Source organism: Ambystoma mexicanum, chromosome 5p, assembly GCF_040938575.1.
Source record: "Ambystoma mexicanum isolate Mex_15411 chromosome 5p, UKY_AmexF1_1, whole genome shotgun sequence".
Lineage (NCBI taxonomy): Eukaryota > Metazoa > Chordata > Amphibia > Caudata > Ambystomatidae > Ambystoma > Ambystoma mexicanum.
In genome coordinates, this window is record NC_090930.1 from 541,667,330 (window position 1) to 541,688,799 (window position 21,470).

General features: G+C 45.4%; 1 protein-coding gene across 9 annotated transcripts in view; it reads right to left on the bottom strand.

The window, feature by feature from the left end:
• Positions 1–6,424: 6,424 nt before the first annotated feature.
• BCORL1 (BCL6 corepressor like 1) overlaps positions 6,425–21,470 on the bottom strand; it is a 1,509,155-nt gene continuing 1,494,109 nt past the window's right edge. For all 9 annotated transcript variants that reach the window (XM_069612962.1, XM_069612963.1, XM_069612961.1 and 6 more), the window contains one exon: positions 6,425–9,903. In XM_069612962.1, coding sequence (XP_069469063.1) covers positions 9,639–9,903 — 265 coding nt within the window. In that variant the 3' untranslated portion in view covers positions 6,425–9,638. The remainder of the gene's footprint in view (positions 9,904–21,470) is intronic.

The following is a 21,470-nucleotide window of genomic DNA, read 5'->3' on the forward strand; positions in this document are numbered from 1 at the left end:
ATCTAGTGGAAGCTGCGGAGTATTACAGTTTGTTTTTCGAAAGTCGAAAATGGGCGTCGACACAGGCGTGCCAGTAATACTATCCCTAGTGTGACGTCCACTGTACCCAAGATCCCTCACGCGTGTAGGATCCTCAGATTGTATTTTTTCTGACATGAGGAAGCATGAGGAGTAGCGTGAGTACAGATAATCCAAGCAGATAGACAGAAAAGGTAAGACTACAAGCAATCATGCGCCTTCTCTCGGAGGGGAGGAAGGGTGGGTCGCATGTGAATCTAAGCAGATACAAGCATCAGAAATACGATTACGGTGAGTAATGTATCCCTTCTGAGGCTTGTGGAATCTGCTTAGATCACATGCTGTGCATAGATTAGCGAGCAGTACCAGAAGAAGGAGGTGGGATGTGAGAAGGGTCATGAGCAAACAGGTGTCTTAGAACCGCTTGTCCCACTTGTGTATCTGTCTTGGAATGAGTGTCAATGCAGTAATGCTGAGTAAAAGTGTGAATAGAGCTCCAAGTAGCCGCTTTGCAAATGGTGTCGAGGGGAACATTTGCAATGAAAGCCAGAGTGGCACCAATGCCTCTAGTAGAGTGGGCCCTTGGCGTAAAAGGCAGAGTCTTGTCAGAAAGAGAGTAACACAGCTGTATACAGTTGATAATCCACTTCGAGATAGCGCCCTTAGAGACGCGATCCCCCTCTCTGCCTGTAGCTACGGAGACAAACAGTTGATCTGTTTTCCTTAGCGGTCTGGTTTTATTTACATAGTATAGGACCGCCCTACGCACATCTAGGGTGTGTAGTTTCACCTCAGCCGAGCTTTGCGGGTTCTGGAAGAAAGCCGGAAGCTCGATGGACTGGTTTACATGGAACTTGGATATGAATTTAGGTGAGAACCTAGGGTGTGTGCGTAAAACCAGTTTGTCCTTGTGGATAGTAAAGAAAGGATCCTGCACTGACAGAGCCTGAATTTCACTGACCCTTCTTATGGAGGTAATGGCTACTAAGAAGGCCGTTTTATAAGTCAGGTGTTTGAGACTACTTTTATGCATGGGTTCGAATGGGGGTCCCATGAGCTTAGCTAGCACCACGTTGAGGTCCCATCCTGGCGGTGGGTTCGAAATAGGAGGGTGAAGTCTCTTTACTCCTTCCATGAAGGCTTTAACCACTGGTACTTTCCACCACGAGACCTTGTTATGGGATGTGGTGTAAGCCGAGAGGGCTGCCAGGTGTACTTTCAGCGAGTTAAAAACCAACCCTGCATCCAGCAGGTGGAGCATGTATGTCACAACGTTGGAAGGAGTGCAATCAACCGGGTTGATTTGTTTATTCTGGCACCAGATAACGAATCTTTTCCACTTATCAAAGTAACAGTGCCTTGTATTTGGTTTCCTGGACTCCTTTAGAATGTCCATACACCTCTGTGGTAATTTGAGATGTCCAAACTCTATGACTTCAGGAGCCATGCTGCTAGGTTCATAGAGTTGGGTTCCTGATGCACTGTTTGACCCTGTTGCTGGGACAGTAGGTTGTACCAGGCTGGGAGTCTGATGGGTTCGCACACCGCCATCCTGCGTAGGTGTGGAAACCATGGTTGTCTCGCCCACATGGGAGCAACTAGGATGAGCGTCATAGATTCCTTGTTCATCTTGTACACCACCTTCCTGATGAGAGGAGTTGGTGGAAAAGCGTACGCAAACATCCCTGACCAGTTCATCCACAGGGCATTCCCTTGGGAGTCCGGCTGGGGGAACCTGGATGCAAATCCTGGGCATTGTTTGTTTTCGCTTGTGGCGAATAGGTCTATAGTGGGGAAACCCCACTGAGAGAAGAGATCTTCTACTACGTCTCTGTGAAGGACCCATTCGTGTTCTTCCGGGAGGGAGTTTCTGCTTAGAGCATCCGCTAGGGAATTGAGCTCCCCTGGAACATGTTGCGATGACAGGAAGATGTTCCGTCTGAGTGCCCATATCCATATTTTCTGGGCAAGCTTGGACAGATTTGGCGAACGAGTCCCCCCTTGCTTGTTCAGATAGAACATGGCTGTCGTGCTGTCCGTCCTGATCTGCACCGACAAGTTCAGTAGATGGGGCTCGAACGCCCTTAGCGCTCGGAATACTGCCAGAAGCTCTAGCAGATTGATGTGGTTCTTGGCTACTGAGTGAGACCAGAGACCCTGAGCTGTGTGGTGGAGATGGTGAGCTCCCCACCCAGTCAGGCATGCATCTGTAGTCACCACGGCTTGTACTTCGGGATCGTAAAAGGGTTTCCCCTTTGCGAGATTCTCTCTTGTCCACCAGTGTAGGCTCTGTACGAGTGTTGGCGAAACGACCACTAGATCGTCCCAATGACCACTTGCCTGAGACCACTGTTTCGCCAACCATTCCTGCATGGGACGCATGCGCAGACGCGCGTGGGGGACCAGGTAAATGCATGACGCCATCATGCCCAGTAACCGCATAGCTTTGCGTACTGTTATCTGTTGACCTGACTGATAATGCGGAATTTGCAGAAGTATATTCCGAATTCTCTCTTCCGAAGGGAAGGTCAATCCTTTCTGAGTATCTAGGATAGCTCCTAGAAACTGTTTTGAGGTGCTTGGCACCAGACTTGACTTTTTCTCGTTGATGGAGAAGCCTAATTCGTGGAGGAGGTCGATAGTCCTCTGAATGTTTGACCTGCAAATTCCTGGGGTTTCCCCCGTTATGAGCCAGTCGTCCAGATAAGGGTACACCGGGATTGCTTCCCTGCGTAGGTGTGCAGCCGCCACCGCCAGTACCTTGGTGAATACCCTTGGTGCTGAAGCTATCCCGAAGGGCAGTACCTTGAATTGGTAGTGGCGACTGTCCACCTTGAAGCGCAAGTACTTTTTGTGCGCTGGGAGCATGGAAATATGAAAATAAGCATCTTTCATATCCAAGGTTGCCATGTAATCCCCCTTTTTTAGGAGGGGGATTACCTCTTGTAGCGTGGTCATACGGAATTTTTGGGGCTTGACATATTTGTTGGCAGGCCGTAAGTCCAATACTGGGCGCATTGTCAAATCTTTCTTTGGCACAAGGAAGTAAGTTGAATAGATACCCTTGTTTACCTGGTGTCCTGGGACGAGTTCTATCGCGTCCTTTTCTAGCAGAATGGCGATCTCCTCGAGAAGGATCCTTTGATGTTCTAGGGAGTGCACTCTTTGTCGTGGAGGATGATTCCGGGGACGCTGCAGTAGTTCTATACAATATCCTGCGGATACTGTTGACAGCACCCATCTGTCTGAGGTGATCCCTTCCCAAGCCTGGGTGAAGGTGGAAATGCGTCCCCCTACTGGGGTTGCGTGGCAAGGGACCCTGAACTGAGCGTCACTGTTTTGGTGGAGGCGTGCCCCCGCCCTTGTTGGGGCTGCCTCTGCCTCTTCCACGACCTCTCTTGTTACCCCTGCCGTAACTCTGGGTAGACTGCTGGTTGTTATTCCATTGTGTACCTTGTCCCTGGGCATAGTTGCCTCTTTGTGAATTTTGGCCGCGTGGGCGACGAAAATTATTGTTCCCCCTCTGGTTAGGGGGTTTGTTGGTAAGCTGGCCAAGGGATTTGAGAGTCTCATATTCATCTTTGGCATTTTTAAGTGCGTCTTCGACCGCTTTCCCAAACAATAGGTCGGGTTCCACTGGCTTGTCTATTAAAGAAGCCTGGGTTTCTGTCTTGAATCCCGACTGCCGTAACCACGCATGTCTCTTGATAACAGTACCTTCTGCTATCAATCTCCCTGCGTTGTCAGCGGCGTCGAAAGTTGCTTTTAAAATGCAACCAGACACGGCTCTCCCCTCTGCCGAGATCCGAGCCAGCTGGCCCTTTAGCGGTTCTGGAGCAGAGGCAATGAGCGCCGCGACTTCTTCCCATTGATGGCAATTGTAACTAGCCAACAGGGTGGTGGAATTCGCAATCCTTGCTTGGTAGGCGGACGTTGAGGCTACCTTTCTGCCAAACCCGTAAAGTTTTTTGCTCTCCTTGTCGGGAGGAGCTTCTGATGAAGATAAGGGCGTGCCAGCCCTCTTTCTAGTGTTGGTCACCACTAGGGAATCTGGTTTAAGATGTCCCTTTATATACAGAGGGTCAGACTGGGCTGCCCGGAAAATCTTTTCAATTCTGGGGTTGACAGCTCTGGTGAGGTTAGGATTCACCAGGGAAGGATCTATTCTTCGTTGGATGGATTTGAGGATAGGGATGGTCTGAGCGACCGGTCTTCTCTCTCCTACAAACTCCTCCGCGAAGTCCCTTTCCTCCTGTACACCGTGGGTGTCGATGTGGAAGTGTTCCGCTGCTCGAGCGAGAACCTCGTTAAGGAGGGGCTGGTTATCAACTGGAGAGTCAGTAACTGGGGCTTCGCTTTGTACTGGGGAATCTACTCTGTAAATTTCCTGCTCATCTTCTCCCTCCTCCAGGTCCTCATCCTCTGCATAGTAATCTGTCCCGGTTTGTTCTTCCATAAATGCAAACTCCTGGTCCTCTTCAGGGAAAACTTGTCCCTGATAACTGGGGAGTGGAGTAGAATATGGAGTGGAGTAAGGCTGAACCTTGAAGGGTTCAGGTCTTTCGACCCGGGGCTCTTTACTTAGCGGGATAGGATCGGAGGAGCCTGAGGGTGTGGCCCCTTGAGGGTTATATGAAAGAAAGTGTTCTGGGTTCTTATCATAAAAATCAGCCAAGGAAGACATCCTAGACATAACCCTGTCTATGTCCTCACTGGACCATTCCCTGGAACAGGGTATTACTTTAGCAGGTGATTTATTTTCAAGGGTAGACTTGTGTTTGCTTGTCTGCTTAGGCTTTACAGGGGTGGAAGGCTGTGCTTTCCGCTGTTTCCCCCCTTCTCCGTGCGTGGAAAAATGTTTTCCCTGTCCCTTGGGGGCCCCAGAGACTTTCGACGCCTGGCGTCGAGGGTCTGGAGAGGTATCTGTGTGCTTCGGGCGTGGGGCCTCACTGATGTTAACCGCGGTCTCGGTATCTTGGAGCGCGGCCTGGGGGTGGAAGTCGTCTTCGTCTCCCGACGATCGAACTTCCGTTAGTGTGTGTAGCGAGGCACTCTTGGCAAGAGTGGATGATTGCCTTGCGTCGTGAGGCGATCTCGATCGAGAGCGCCCAGAGGACACCGAGTCGGACCGTTCTTTTTGTGCCTCTTTCCGGGAAGTCGACGTCGTCGAGGTCCGGTTGGTCTTAGTGTGTTTAGTGTGTGTTAGGTGTGTAGCGCTTGCGTCGCCGGGGGTCTTCCCCATAGCCGCCCTGCCGGACGACCTTCCGAGGTCGGGGACCTGCGCTCGTCGGCTGTCTTTCGACGCCGTAATGCCCTCGCCGTCCGAAAGTACGGCGTCGCTGCCATCGCTGAAGGCGCCCTCCGCTGCCATGGCCTCCTGCCTGGCGTGGTGGGCCCAACGCTTTGTCGAACGGTCCTTAAGTGTCTTAGGTTTAAACCTACTACACGCTCTGCAGTTCGCTTCGGGGTGATCCCTCGGCAAGCAGAGATTGCACGTGGCGTGCCTGTCGACCCAAGGGTATTTGCGATTGCACTTGGGGCAGAATTGAAAAGGGGTACCCTCCATACGCACCTTAAGGCAGCGGGCTGCTAAGTGTAGGAATATATATAAATGTAACTATATATCAAGAGTGAAGAGTATGTACCACCCCCCACTCTCCCTACTTGTAAGGGCCGAGGCCAGCGGCCTACTAGGCCCGGGCCGAGGCCAGCGGCCTACCGAGGCCCAGATCCGTCGTGCAGCAGTCGACGGTCGATGACTTCTCCAGCCGTCGTCGAGGTTGAGGGTCGACGTTGGGGTGGGGAAGGGAATGAATAAGAATTAAAATTATAATAACAGCAAAAGTATGGCTAAGGCCAGGGAACTCCGCAAGATGCTTCCGACCAGTATGGCGGAAAAAAACAATCTGAGGATCCTACACGCGTGAGGGATCTTGGGTACAGTGGACGTCACACTAGGGATAGTATTACTGGCACGCCTGTGTCGACGCCCATTTTCGACTTTCGAAAAACAAACTGTAATACTCCGCAGCTTCCACTAGATGTCGGCCTATGCACAGCATGTGATCTAAGCAGATTCCACAAGCCTCAGAAATATATATATATATACACATACACATACACACACACACACACACACACACACAGCGTAAGAGAAAGCGTGAGCAAGTGCAAATCCTCTATGATTAAAATACAGACCTTCATGTGAAGAACATCATTCTCTGAAATTTTGGTCAATGACTACAGACAGCTTTGATTACAGGTTAAGAAGTTAGGCAATAGAGTGTGATCAATACTTTTCACAAAGGTAAATATCTTTTTTAAAAAGGGGAACGCTTGGTAGGGTAGAAAAGTATGTGAGAGTGCATTAAACTGGATGTACTAGAAGGAAAACAACTCAATAGTCTGTAGTTAAATGTATTTCTTTACTTGTCTCATAAAATTTTTAGAAGGGTTTTATTAGAATGGATTTGCGGATAAGAGAAACGGATGGAAGTTGAGGCCTGTTTTAAACCGATTTGTTCCTTAAGGCTCATAAACCCTGCCCCAATCAGAAATGTTTTGCTTGAATTTAATGGGATTTTAAATAAAAATGTGCATCAGAGATTAGGAAAACCAATTGGAGAGGAATGGAAATAAGTCTGTGTAGGTGGTTCCATGCGGTTTGCTATGTCACAGTTTGTCAAAAACATAACCAGTAAAAGCATCAACAGCAGAAACACATGAAAGAACCACAAAAATGCAAACATAGGTATGTATAAATAGAGAAAAACTGGATGACCTAAGGAATCTTCAACACGGGTTTGATACGTTCTAGGAATAAGAGCAGCATATATGTTAGGGCCAACAGAAAAAAACAGAATGTTTGTTTTGCAGGAGAGACAGACTGAAAAATGCTTCTGAGCAGAAGTTCTCAGACTGTGCTTGTGAAGTAAACTGAAGTGGACATAGGAAGGAAAGAGTAACGTTATAAAAACAACAGTTATTCATGAACCCCAAAGAAATGCCTCTATTGTGACAAGTTTACAGGAGTTAGGAAGCATTTTTAAGAATGCACAGCTTAAGAAGAAAAAAAGAACATGTTAACACTTTTCTTGCATTAACATCCGTGTTTTTGGTTAGAATCACACAATGCTCTCAGCAAGTGGGTAGGTTCAGAAGGAACACAATTTGAGAACTTCTGTTGGCATTGGAAGGGTTGAAAATGAACAGAAACAATATATATTTAACCAGAAGTGCACTGGATTTCCTAGAAACGCACACAAAACGAATAGTAAGAAGAGAAGGGCAAAAATAAAACTGCACAACCCCACAATAGCATTGTGAAGGATAATTGAGAACAATGGATTGTCCAAACCTTTAAACTATTATTTCTTTTTAGCACCCGTACAATAAAACTGTACCATTTACAATAATGATAAAAAAAACAAATCTCAGTTCAAAACAAGTTAAAGTGCCGTCTGTTTTTCTCCACACGACACATTGCTATTTGCCTCTTAACAAGGGATAATTTTGCATTATATTTGTATAGTTAGCTCACACTCTCGCTGTTAGAATGGCTTTAAAAATAGCATTTACTATAAAAGTAAGAAGTTTATGCGAAATGGAGGGCCTTGGTAAAGAGGTAGAGGGATGAACACCCATGACCTGTCACCCCTTCCCTGCAGCCACTGCTCTAGGGGTTGTATTCAGAGGCATTTTAGTGTAGTTGATGTATGAAGCGTCTGCATTACCTGGCATTTCATGACCTCCTGTAAGAGGTATGTTTTCATCAATCTGTCTCGCCTCGGGCTAATTGGCACAGCCAGATCTGTGGAATCCAATCGACAATTGAAAGAGGTATGTTTTCATCAATCTGTCTCGCCTCGGGCTAATTGGCACAGCCATATCTGTGGAATCCAATCGACAATTCTAAGAACTAGGGATTTATTCTCAAGGAAGTAGAGTAGATGAGCTATCCATGTTTTCTGTTGCGTGGGATGGGCGTGCAGTTATACCTCTTATTTCCCAATTAACATCGACCTAGCAAGTTGAGTAAAGCGATATTTATTTTCCAAAACAATAAACTGGAGGTCCCTAAATATGGGTTTACTTAGACTTCCACAGCAACTCAAACGATTGTGTTCTGCTACTGTCAAAGCGAACAATGGCATCATACTCCCAACTTTGGAAGATTCATGGTGCCATTGAGGTCTAACTGAGGCAAATAGGCCAAAGTACAGAACTCCACATCTGTGAAATAAAAATGCCGATTTCAAACCCTGAAGTTTATTGTCTGTTCTTCCTTTTGTTCCACCACTTGTAAACAAACATATCTGGAAGGCAACAAACTTCTGCAACTGGTTTGGTGGTACAGGGCACAGCTTAGTGTCACACCCAATCAACAGAATAGATAGAACACTAGCAAATGTGAAGAAGTCACCCTGTCTGACCATGTTAACTTAGAAGGTATTATCAAGGACTTTTAGATTTATAGGCACTTTCTAATAATATTCACAAGTCAAACTTTCAAAAGGAAACAAAAACTAGCGCCAGTACAGCACGCACAAAACGGCCTGGTGATAATACGAACCAGCACGCACTGCCAAGGCAAACAAAAGTGCAGGGGATTTTTCCCAATCCAGCAATGTAATGGTCTGGATACCACAAGGTATGTCAGTCATTTACATGCTGTACAGTTATTTCACCTAACTTGCGTTTCCTTGTAGATAAGAAAAACGTGTTGGCCCTTCTCTGTGAATTTGGAATATCAGTACTCTGACAGTTGATGGTTCTGAGCCAGTTGTAAATCCCACAGAAGGGACTATAACTTATATAAATTAATGAGAGACCGCTCGGCAACTAGGTCCAAAGAGGCAAGACTGATCAGAGCACACTAGTCACCTATTGCTTTGGTTTCCCCTTTTCCGAAACAAAGGAGGCTCTGCAACAAGTCTGTGCACCACATACAATAGAACAGACTGAGCAACCCTTCATCAGACCTTGATATTTCAATGCATAACATGGTGGATGTACAGAAAAAAGAGCATTCACTGTTTTTGTTTGGTGTGGAAGCTGGCAAGGAGGAAAGACAGCGAGAGTGAGTGCCACAAAACCACTGCATGCAGATTCTTTGATCTGTTGGACCTTGGTGACTGTTGGAAGATTCACCGCTTATGGTTTCTTTAACTCCTGGTTCTGGCCAGCACAGTCCGATCCTTTCCGGAGGGGATCCACCACCATGCAACCATGAACCAACAGGATATTTCATAGATCCTGCAAGAGGAATGGATCTAGCCTTCATGCTTCTCGTCTTTCTCTTGATTTAATCGCACATCTGGCATTCCTCCACTGGGAACTGTTGAAACACTGAAGCGGGGACGATTGCAACTGTTTCCTGTGTGGCAGCCTGTATATTAAGGCTCTTCAGAAGACCTCAAATACCAAGAGTTATACAAGTGTCTCATTTCATCTTCACCAGTTACAGTTAAATGTTCACTGATGGAGAGAAAATACCTAAATAACCAAAAGACCCCTGTCACCAATGCTGGTGTTTGTAGGCTGCTCCCGATTGGTTCATTTTATTGCCTTATGTTGCGATCAAATGCAGCTTGCCCTGAGCTCAAGTTCATTTTCCGCTGTCAGCTGCTCGCTGCCTGGTACTCCACGGATGATCCCAGAAGCTTCATCAGCTCAGGATTGTATCTGACTAGTTCCAAAGTCTCCCCATCATCTTGATTCCACTGCTCAGGACTTTCAGCTAACAACTGGCTTGTGGAAACCTGTCGGTGGAATTCCCTTGTGGGCAGACTGGTTACTTCAAAGTGTGGAAAACGGGCCTGGAATATCCGAGATGAAAGTTTCAGCCTCTTCAGGACATCGGAAAGAAGAAACCAATTACTCGGCCTGTTGAGAAGAATAAATTAAAGGTTATTTTATGGCAGCAGAAATAAAGAAAAAAAAGACACTTCTACTTGCATAATTCAAATAGCAAAGATATGCTACTCCAAATGCAATTTGCCCCACACAGTAACAGTACTACTACAATGTAATGGTTGAATGCGGTCTAAAAGGATTAAGTGCAATATTTCAGCAAACAAACTCTTTGCTACTCTAACATGCTAATTTCACTGTTTATTTCTACAAAAGTAATTTGACCTATTAAAAATCCTTTCTAGACTGGGTACATTCATTTTCCCAAAAATCCAAATAAATCCTCTGGCTAAGTCTTGATTTGCTTATTATGTATTCATACTTCGGTAATCCAAGTTGTAATGCAATAGCCTTCTTTTGCAATTCACTGGCCCAGCAATATTATGGGGTACCTGGATATCTAACAGTGAGAAGCATTGAAAAGGTTTTTAAAATAAACATCAAATAACATATTATTAAAAAAATCGCTAAGCATTTTATCTGGACTTTTGTTATGTAACCACAACAGAACTTGTGAGACTGTCACTGTAAGTGGCCTTTGAAGCAGCCGCTAGATTTTGTCTAAATTCCTCAAATATGGAGTGATACAAGAGTATTTTTCCCAACTACTTGCATAATTAAACTTTTTTTTCTTGCACACACAGAACTGCATAACAGAAACTGGGTAAACTGCAAAGTTGTATGCATTGTGATGTGCAGCTAAGGACCGTTAGAGCCATATGGAATAATTCCATTAGAAGCAACCGATTGACTACATATACAGAGACCGTTTTGAAATACGTTAATGGGCAGTTTTAGGTCATGAAGAAGACGGATTGTTCTCATTCATTGACATTTTGTCGAAACAAGCTCAATGGAAGGTCTTGAAATTTGTGGCATGATCTAATTTCATGGTGTAAAATAATTAAATGGTGTAATGTGACCTCTGCTAGTTGACCATATGATCGTATTAAGCTATGAATGGATTGGTTTTAGTCCTGACCACGTGACTGTATCAAACTATTAATGGTCTGGGTCTAGACAGTGTTTAGCTGTGAATGGTGTATCATTTCCATATTGCTATTTGTCCATGGATTGGTTTTGACATTTGTTACCAATAGATGTATACATATTGTAGATGTATGCGTTTTATACATTCTTTTTTCTGGCTGTTACTGATGATTTTTGGACTAAACGCATTCTTGTATATTTATATTTTGCAGTTTTTTATGTTCATTAAAAAAACATATTTTTCCCTACTATTGTGGATGTCACACGTCCATTTCAATGAATTAGAAGAATCATTACACATCTTGTTGTAGAAATTGTTTAATTAATTCTCATGTGACACCTTTTTAATTTTTTTATGATCACATTAAGAAAAGGCTACTTATATGAAAAATGACTTTTTCCTTGCAGATTCAAAAGCCCAGAATACACCTCAAGAGATGATCGTCAGAATAAAACACGCTTTTTCAGTCTCCTTATAACACTTGCCTTTCGTTTGACACTTTTATTACGTTCCAGATTGCAATACACATTTTAAAAAGTGATATGTTTAAAACTGTTCTGAGGTACTTAAATACCAATGACGGTAGTATTACTTATAATATAATTAATGCAAGAACGCATTTAAAATATGAACTTCCACCATGCAGACTATGTCACTGTCCTCTTTACATTAATTTTTTAATCATGTTTTATTGAGCACTGTGCATGGAATTTCTACTGTATTCTACCACTGAATTTGTAATTCTTCATATTTATACTGTAATTTGTAGCAGGACAAGTGACTGAATGCCTTCGCCTCTCCTTGGATCCTTTGTGAGGTTGTACACACATCTCTCCAACCCGTATGCAGGGCTTCCTTGGTTGTCCTGGGAAACAAGAATCAAAAGCCATTCCCAACAAAAAAGAAATAGCCTCACACCCAGGTGTTGCCTAACGATGGGACTTTGATGCTGTAGGTCTGGGAAGGGGCGGAGTTAGCGTAGACAGAGTGAGCACAGCACAAGTGGGGAAAGGGCTTTCACCATCTTGTTTCTTTCTGTACCTCTCATTCCTCAGTCATCAGTACAAAGCACTTTGGGTATGATATCAGAAGGCAAACACCACTTGTATGACCAACAAGGATTGGACCCTTTGGACAACAGCAATTCTGCTTTAATCAACTGTGGAATTTTTCCTAAAACAGGGGGTCTCTATCCTTTTTTTTATTAATCTCTGGGCTTCAATCATTCAAGAAAAATTAATTGGACCCCGCTGGGAGAGCAGTTTTCTTTATTTTTTTTATTTTTTGCATTTGAAGAGCAAATCACAGCCCAAATGCATCGAAGCGCTGTTACATGAAATTGTACGTAGGCATGATCCATGGTTACATTGAAGGTGGCAACAAGTAGGGTTTCTTGAATACAGATACGGTGGTAGCACAAAGGTAGTTCCAACAGTGGCAAAACAGTGAAAGCTTACTTCCAATATTATCAAATAATAAATTTTTCAAAGTCAAAGGTGCTGAACATCCAGCCACAATACGGCGAGATGTGGGGAATGGGAGCAGGTGCAGAACCATACACGTCACACAAATAGCCTTCCGCAAAGCTATGAAAACAAGGCTAAGTGGGAGTCAATCATCCTAAAGGTGCTTGGGTAGAGCGTTCCAGTGTGATGCAGCCATAGATGGGAAGCTGGTGCCGCCTGCACGCACTCCCTGGGTCTTAGGCATGGAGATAACGTTAGTGTAAGACATTCTCATAGGCCTAGAAGAAGTTGACTTCGCTATTCCCTGGACCAGGTAAGGGGGTGCCAAGTCATGGAGGCATTTATGCATGACAAAGGGTTTTAAAAGACAATTCTCTCTTTGACGGGAAGCCAGTGAACCTGTCTCCTTACCTCAGGGATGTGGTCCTTCTTGGACAGCCTGTGGCGGCCCTCAGGGCATTGTTCTGAACCAATTGGAGTTCAGCAATGTTTGCCAGAGGTCATTGCAGTAATCCAATCTTGATCAGATAGTTGCCCTAGCAATAGTGAGGCAGTTCTGTAGAGATAAGAAGGGTCTTGCTGCATTAAGCAATTTAGAGTAGTAAGCCGAAGAGGAGGCAATGGCATTGACCTGCCTATTCATTGTCAGATTGGAGCCCAGGTAGACGCCCAGGGTCTTGACTGTTTGGGATACTGAGATAGGTATATTATCAATGGTAAAGGAGCTGTATTGCTTGTCCAGGTTACCCAGAATGGTCAGTGAGCCAATTAACAGAAGTTCAGTTTTCTCGCTGTTAAGACATAACCAGTTTCTGCCATCCAGGCTTGGATCGTAGAGTAGATGGAGTTAAGGGTGTTCATGGCGGCCTCAATCACCTGTGAGGGGAATGAGCACCTGGGTGTCATCAGCATAGTTAGTGTATGAGATGTCCAGTGCTTCCTGAATGTTGAATATAGGCCTAGTGAACAGGTTATAAAGGGTAGGAGCAATGCAAGAGCCCTGGGGGACTGTTCATTTGATGTGACTTGGAGTGGCACAGGCCGGGTCAGAAAAGACTTTCGTGGCCCTTTCCTGTAGAAATGAGGTGATCCAAGCACAAGCATTAGGGGAGAAGTTGGCCGCTATGGAGAGATGGTGGCAAAGCGTGTTGTGATCCACCAGGTCGAATGCATCTGATAAATCAAGGAGCAGGAGGAGCGCTGGTTTGCCTGCGTCTCCAATGACGTCCATTTGGAGAGCTGTTTCAGTGCCATGTCGTGGACGGAAGGCAAACTGCCAAAGGCACAGAAGACGGTTGTCTTCAAGGAATTTTTGGACTTGCAGGTAGGCTGCTTTGTAAAGTATTTTTAGTAGAAAAGGGACAGTGGTAATGGGCCTATAATTCCCTGGCACCGTTGGGTCAAGGGAGGGTTTCTTAAGGAGCGGGCGTACCCAAGCTTCCTTAAAGCCAGTTGGGACATGGCCAGACTGGAAGGATGCATTAATAAATGCTGTCAGAAAGGGTGCAAGGGTAGGGGCACAGTCTTTAATGAGCTGAGCCAGACATAAGTCCCCTTTACAATTGGACGGTTTAATGAATTTTAGGAGGGTGATGACTTCAGATTCACTCATATTCTTGAAGTCGAAGAGCGGGGATGCAATGGCTTTGGTAGCCGTGAGCAGGATGCTGTGTTGGTTGTCTATTAAGTGAGTCAATGTCTTTTGGTGGGCTAAGATTTTAGTTTGAAAGGTATTCAGTTTATCGAGCATGGCCGATTGAATGTTGTTGACCCAGTTTTCATCCTTCAAGAGAGTAGGAGGTGGGGTGGAAGGATTTTCCAGCTCTTTAAAGATGGTGAAAATGTCTTTAGTCCCTGATTTTGCATTAGCTATCCATATATTAAAAGACACGACCTTAGCCTTGATTATACCCGATTTATAGCCTTTGGAGATCGCCTTAAAGGCCGCCTTAGAGGCGTCATTAAAGTTGGTTTTCCAGGCTGAAAGGGCCGCTCTTTTCTTGGAACGTAATTCAAGCAGCTCCTGAGAGAACCAGGCATTGGAGTGCTTAGCTTTCTTTGCTTTTCTGAGAGTGAGAGGAGCGATGGCATCAACGGCTTGGGTGATGCCCAGTTTAAAAGCACTAGCAAGGCTGTCAGGGTCCTTGGAAAAAGGGGGCTAGAGAGCAGGCACCTTAAGGAAGAGCGTGATCTTTTCCGATGTGAGTTGACGTGAGCTTCTTGTGAGTGCTGCAGGAAGTGGGGTCATGGGCTTGGGGGGCCCTTTATGGGTAATGAGGTCAAATTGAATCTAGTGATGGTCAGACCATGGAATGGGGGTGTTTTCGTAATTAGAACAGAACAATTATGGTGGGGAACCCAATCCACCGAACGACCTTTGATATGGGTTGGATCGGAGATAGCTTGAGAAAACCCCAGAGTGGATAGGGCTTTATTCAAGGCAGTAGCATGGGTATGATTTGGGTCGTTAAGGCCTAGATTAAGATCACCCAAGAGTATGACTTTAGATGTATTTTTAAAATATGTCTAAAAGAGCGTGAATCAACATGGAATTATGTGATAGGACCCGGGGGTCGATGGACTATGTTGAGGGCAAAGGTGAAGTTAGGGGAGAGATTCATTTTGAGTAGAAGGTAGTCACAATTCTGTCAGAGTTCTCCTTCAATCCTCTTAATATCGATGGTTTCTTTGGCAATGAGAGCTACTCCTCCGCCTCTCTGGAGGGGACGATCTTGCTTGTAGATGGTGTACCCGTCTGGGATGGCGAGGGAGAGGGCTGTGCCAGAGGTTTCATTCAACCAAGCTTCAGTAATTATAAGGAGGTCAATGTTATCCTTATGGATGAGGTCATGGACGTTTAGAGCATGTGTTGGTACCGAACGGGTGTTGACCAGGGTACACTGAAGGGCGGCGGTATGCAAAGTTGTAAGAGTGGAGGTCACAGGAGGGGTGAGCGACTGAGATATTAGTGCTCGTGTTAGCCCGCTGTGAGGCAGGGAAGGCAGACCCTGCCATGGGGGAGCCCTTAATCATAGCTGCGGAAGGCATGTCCAGAGAATGAAAGGTGGACAGGGGCACGCATAGCTCAGCAGGCAAGGCATAGCTAGCCTGAATTGACATGGGTATAGCAAGAGAGGCATGGGGCGGAAGATGTGCAACATGGGACGCAGGCATTGTCAAGAGTTTTTACAGTAGAGGCATGGTGAGACATAGGCGTGTCATGGGCAACAAGCACTGGTAAAATCTGCATTAGACGCATGGGGAGTCATAGGCGCAACATGAGCAACAGCCACTGGCAAAATATCTGCATTAGAGGTATGGGGAGACATAGGCGCGTCATGGGCAACAGGCATTGCAAAATATCAACAGTAGAGGCATGGGGAGGCATAGGTGCAACATGAGCAACAGGCACTGGTAGAGTGTCAACAGCAGAGGCAGGGGGAGGCATGTGAAAGGCATGGGACACAGGCAGTGGCAAAAATGAAACATTTGTTAAATGTAAAGGGAGGTTGGCAGTGGTCTGAGTAACAGAGCCTGTGATATCAAAGTTATGCAGGTAACTCACGTGGTTAACAGGCATCAGCATAGTAGAGGCCAGGGACTCAAAACTGGGCATTGTCAGAGCAGAGAGTTGGTCGGCAAGCAGCAGACAGGCAGATGTGGACGGCTGTAGTGACGGTGCTTCTCAAACACTTTCGGTCGTGTGATCCAGCGTAGCCCAGGTGGCGTTGAGCCCCAGGGCTTTTGAGTGGATGATCGCAGCACGATGCTGCAGGACGGCGGTTGCTGATGTCGAAAGCGCAGAGTCGGGCAAGTCGAAGGCAGAGACGTGGGGGCAAGTTACAAGTGCTTCGGCTGTAGGGAGGGTGGACTGGTGCCAGTGCCACAGTGGATGTAACATTAGCAGCGGGTGCCTGGACACTCGGATTAGTGTATGCCAGACGCTTGGGGAGGTGAAAGGGGTGTGTGCCTCTGGCTCCTAGCCGCAAATTCCGTCTGACTGTATGGGGTGAATAAGAGAGGGGGGCCAGGCAATCCTTTCCAAAATTCTCTAGCTGTGATGTAAAGGTAGGTGATCCAAGGCAGAGGCAAGCACTGCTCCCTAACCATCCCTGGGGCACATTGTGGGTGACGTGCTGCCAGCTACACTGGTAGCCAGGACCTTAACCGGAGGTGAAGGACTCCTGCAGGTGTTTGTCAGCCCCCCACTTGTTTGGCAGAGTGAAAACAAGGAGCTAACTTGCCCCTGGATTGGAACCCTCGGCACCATGAATGCAGAGACAGCCAGGATCCCTATGTTATTGCTGCCAAACTGCTTAAGCTGTGTTGCTAGCACAGTTTGACATTTTAGAAACACCAGGACCCTCTGAAGTTGCTTTTAGCACTTTCCCATCTTCATGCTGCTGTACTGCATTCTCAAGCCAGTTGGATGCCAGCTGAGTGCGTCATTGCCTCAGGTCGAACAAGAAGCCCATTGCTGCGCTTGCCTCATTTGAGCTGCCTTTTGAACCGCAAGTGTCTTTGATGCAGATCGAGCAGCACCATTCGAACACTACATCCAATCGCCTGGTCATAAACTGCGCATCCAGTCACCAGCATCTTTGCCGTTGAACCAAATCTGGAGGCCCTCATGAAAGACATTCACCTCTGCTACATTGCTCCCTGGTGCTTAATCCCAGGCTGGAACACTGTAGCCGCCACTTTCAAGCCCGAATCAAACGGCTCTTCTAGTACCCAGAACCCTGGTTCGATGCTGTCAAACTGCCAAGAACAGCTGCACAATGTTATTAACATCTTTGGCACTAGAGACGGATTAAAAAACTTTAAATAACTTTTTCGCATAATCCTTTTTACAGACATTGTGGTTGGTTGCCTTTAACCCCTGTTTCATTACCCAGAGTGCTGCATCTTTCTATCTTTTGCATATTTAGTGTTCTTGCCACGGTGTGGACTTTGAAGTGCTTTTCCATTTAGTTATTATTGCATATGGCGTGTTTAATTAAAGCGTATATATTATAGAAACTTTTGTATAAATTTTGCAGTCCTTTGCGGCTTTGATTTCCTATAATTGGCGATTTCTTACTGTGCAGTAATGAATGATTTCTTTGTTACCTGGATGCTGCACCTGTTGGAGTGTATATTGTGGCTGCTGCAATATTAAACAAACAATTCTTTTTAACTGTACACTTCATTGGAGTGCGCTTCCGGTATTCCTTTTCTGAACTTTTAAATCATACAAAGATACATCTTTGATTGGTTATGCACATCTTTGTTTTTTATTTCCTTTCAAACATAAACTTTCTTCTTCAAATATCCATATTCCTTTTGTCTCTCAACACGTGTTTCTTCAAGTTTAACGCACGTGGTTCATCAGGAGAGTTTTCAATTTTTTCAAATTCGATAATATTCTCAACTTTTAAATCCTTTTGTTAAAGTTATTTTTTTCCCATTTATAGCAAACATTTATCCTTCCAGAAAAAATATATGGGATTTCTTATTAATCCCGGTACGATTGCCTTCAATCCTTCTCAGTCCGTGCTATTATAGAAACTTGATTGGACATTCCTTTATTTTGGACTGTTGTACTTTGCGGTTTGGGTTTATGATGTTTCACAAGTCCCTCGGCCAGCGTTCTCACAAAACGCAAAGGAGGTAAATCTCTTAACTGTGTCGGTTTCACCTTTATGATTGGGATCACTCTTGTTTTGTAGAACGCATGTAGAACTATGATACTTTACGTATGTAACTGGTACCAGCGCTGTGATACCTCAGGGTCTTGGGTGCTGTCAACAAATTCAATAAATAAATATGCTAGAAGTGTAAGGGCTGAGTAGACTGTTTAGCTACTAGTCACTCCTGTACTCCTCTAGGGCGTAAGTTATTTTGTCATAGTCATCATGCCAGTGTAAAGGTCCTACTCCTGTCCCCTGTAGTCTCTGGAACCAAGACACATGCCCAATTTTCCTCTTTTAGAAGCTAGAATAGGACATCAAGCAAAGTCGGGATCTAAAGCTATAGCAGCTACTACGACTGCACACAGCTTGTAGCCATGCTGAGGAACTCCACTGTCGTTGAAGTAGGGCAAAACGTATTGTGCCGTTTGCGGTCAAATGTCTCCTGACTACCAAATAAAGAAGAACTGGTAAAATCAAAGGTTTTGACTTTTGTGCATCATAGGATTGCCATTCATCAGACATTGCCATAATGGTACAACTTGGACATAAAATGGCAGAAAATAGCAAATGGTTTTTAGATCTAAAGCATTTTCCAGGCACTGCCATATTATATTATCCCAATTGAATATCTATACAATAGCCACAACTGTTGGCTTTGCCAATGCTTGTTTTTAGGAGAATTCAGTTCAAGGAATAAAGGCAAGGAAACACGTACACTATATAAATCAAGTGGCTGAAGGCACACTTGGTTAACACACTTATTACACCAGAACCTGGTTTACAGCTGCAATTAAGCTATTACCTTTCTGAATGCTGCTCAGAAAGCACAGAGGGTAGCTAAAAAGGATCCCCGGAGGATGTGTGTGGGCAGGGTGGGGTAGGTGGTGGACAGGAAGGCCATAGGGACTAGATGGCTATGGATAGTCACTGCGCTTCATCTAGTACTTTAAACAGATTACCCTGCTGCTGGGGTTCTTTTGTGAAGGAGCCCTTCCTTCTTCAAGTGTTAGGTATCAAATAGGAGAGTGTGCCCTGTTCACCTCAGCACTCGTTTATTCAATAAGTAACCGTTGTCGTAATGAAGCAGTCTTCAAAACCACTGTTGATTCTATATTTATTGTTAGAACTCAGCCGACACTCTTGAGTCCTTCTCAAGGCATATGGATTGTGGGCCAGTCTTTGCTGCAAGGTGGTGGAAATGTGTTCAGCACCCAATCCCATTATCTTTTCCCACTATGGTCATAACTGAGGGTGGATAACTATTTCAAGGGGTGGTCTGGTGATCACGTGGGCACCTGGTTCGGCCTGCTTGGTATTATCTGCTGATTAGCATGGTCTTGGTGTCTATGCAGCAATAGTCACGGGGATCTGTTGATACAATCCAGTGCAGCACTTCGGGCTGTAGCCACACACAGAATTCTAGCCACGGGCAGAATTTATTTTCCCATTCAAACCGATCCCGATTTTCAAAACCTTCACCACATAGCCAGTCCCTGGGGGCGATGCCCCCTTTAAATCCATTGCCAGTCTCTCTTGGTCATGGCCAGTAGCCAGATTATCTGAGTCATCGCCTTTGGCCCTGACTCGGACAATCTGGCCACTGCCCATTTTACCGCCCTGTAATTACTGGATAATCATGTACTCTGATTTGATTATTGGGGCATGCAACATGGCCGAACCCTAGGTTTGAATGGGAAGAAATATTTTGCTTGTGGCTACAGCCTGAAGTGCTGTACTGAATGAAAACAAACCTGCGCGAGGAGCATCAGCAAGGACCTGAAAGCATGGTTTTGCAAATCTGTTTTCTGTTTTATTTTTCCAAAGTGTCTAAGTAAGGACAAACAATAGTGATATAAGTTTGTTGCATGGAGAACATGGTTGATTTCCTCTGCCGACATGGATTGCTCTAATTCTGCCTTTTGTGGGATGTTAATTGAATGTAAGTGGAGTGAGGCGAGAAAAGATGTTATGTTCTCAGGCGCAAGTGGGCTTGGCACATAATTTGCTATCAAATTCCTCGAAGCGTCTGTTTATATCTTTTTCACTTGTGAGAGACCTGCCCTCTTTGTCACTAATGTTGAGGATTTGTTGGGAAGTCTGTCTGGTACGGAGGTCGAGCGCCATTAGGTGTAGGGGCTTTTCTGCGTCCAGGCAGTGGGTCTGCGACCGGCTAGTGAAGGACTTCTGTACTCACTGAGTTGTGATCAGCTTGAGTTCCCCTCTGAGCCTATTTGTCGTGCGTATATGTTGGGGTTGCAGGTTCGTTTTATGTTGGGTTTCTGCAAGTGCTGCATCTGCACCCAGCCGGGTTTCATGCTTCCTCATCCCTTTAATTTGTGAGTGCAGCACAATATACATTACCCCCTACAGAAAGCTTTAAAAGCGTCCCAGCAGGTAGCTGGAAAGTATCCTGGGACTGGGGTGGTGCGCCAGAACAGGTCTATGTCCTCGCCCAATTTCATAGTGAAGTCTGGATATGTGAGTGTCCTGAGGTTCAGACGCCAAGATGGCCTAGTCGGGGGAATATCTGCAATCCTAACAAGCAGGAGGACAGGTGCGTGGTCTGATACAGTTATTGGAGGAATTGAGCACTGTCGGACACACAGAAGAATACTCGCCGGGGCTAACCAATAATCCAGACAGAGTACGATTTATGGCAGTTAGAGAAAAATGTGAAATACTGGCAAATGGGGTGGAGGTGCCCCCATATATCAGTGAGTTTTAGATCTGACATGAGTATGTAGGGTGCTGTGTTTGCGAGGGGTGGGTCACGCCTATTGAGCCTTGGCGGTCTAGTGTTATATCTAGGATTGTGTGCCAGTCCCCACCAATAAGCGTGGTCTTCCCCATAAATGGTGCGCATTTTGCGATTACTTGTGTAAAAAAAAAACAGGAATATCTCCTGTCGGGGCATAAATATTTAGCAGGATAATAGGTTGTTGTCGGATTAAGCCTTTGATCATAGCCGATCTGCCATCTTTGTCAGTAGTGGTGTGTAGTGTGCTCATTAAGACCAGTTTGTGGATTAGGAGTGAGACGCCCCTATTACCCCCGGTGTGGTGAGTGGACTGCTGACCCAGCCTTATTTTAATTTCTCAGATTCGTGGATATCGAGGTGAGATTCTTGAATGAAAGCGATATCACATTGCGTATCTCGAAGGTAGTTAAGAGCGCGTTGTCGTTTGATGGATGCCAAAGGCCTTGCACATTAAGAGTTATGAGACGTAGGTCTGCCATAATCATGGGATGTAGTAATGCATCGGCCAGGAATGGGGGGAGTAGTGTATATCCATTTCGGAGGATGGCGCAGCAGACCCAATTGAGATGTGAGTATGTGTTGTAATAACTAAAATAACAAAAATGGCCGTGAACTTAGAGGACATAACATCAATGATAACATTGGGACGG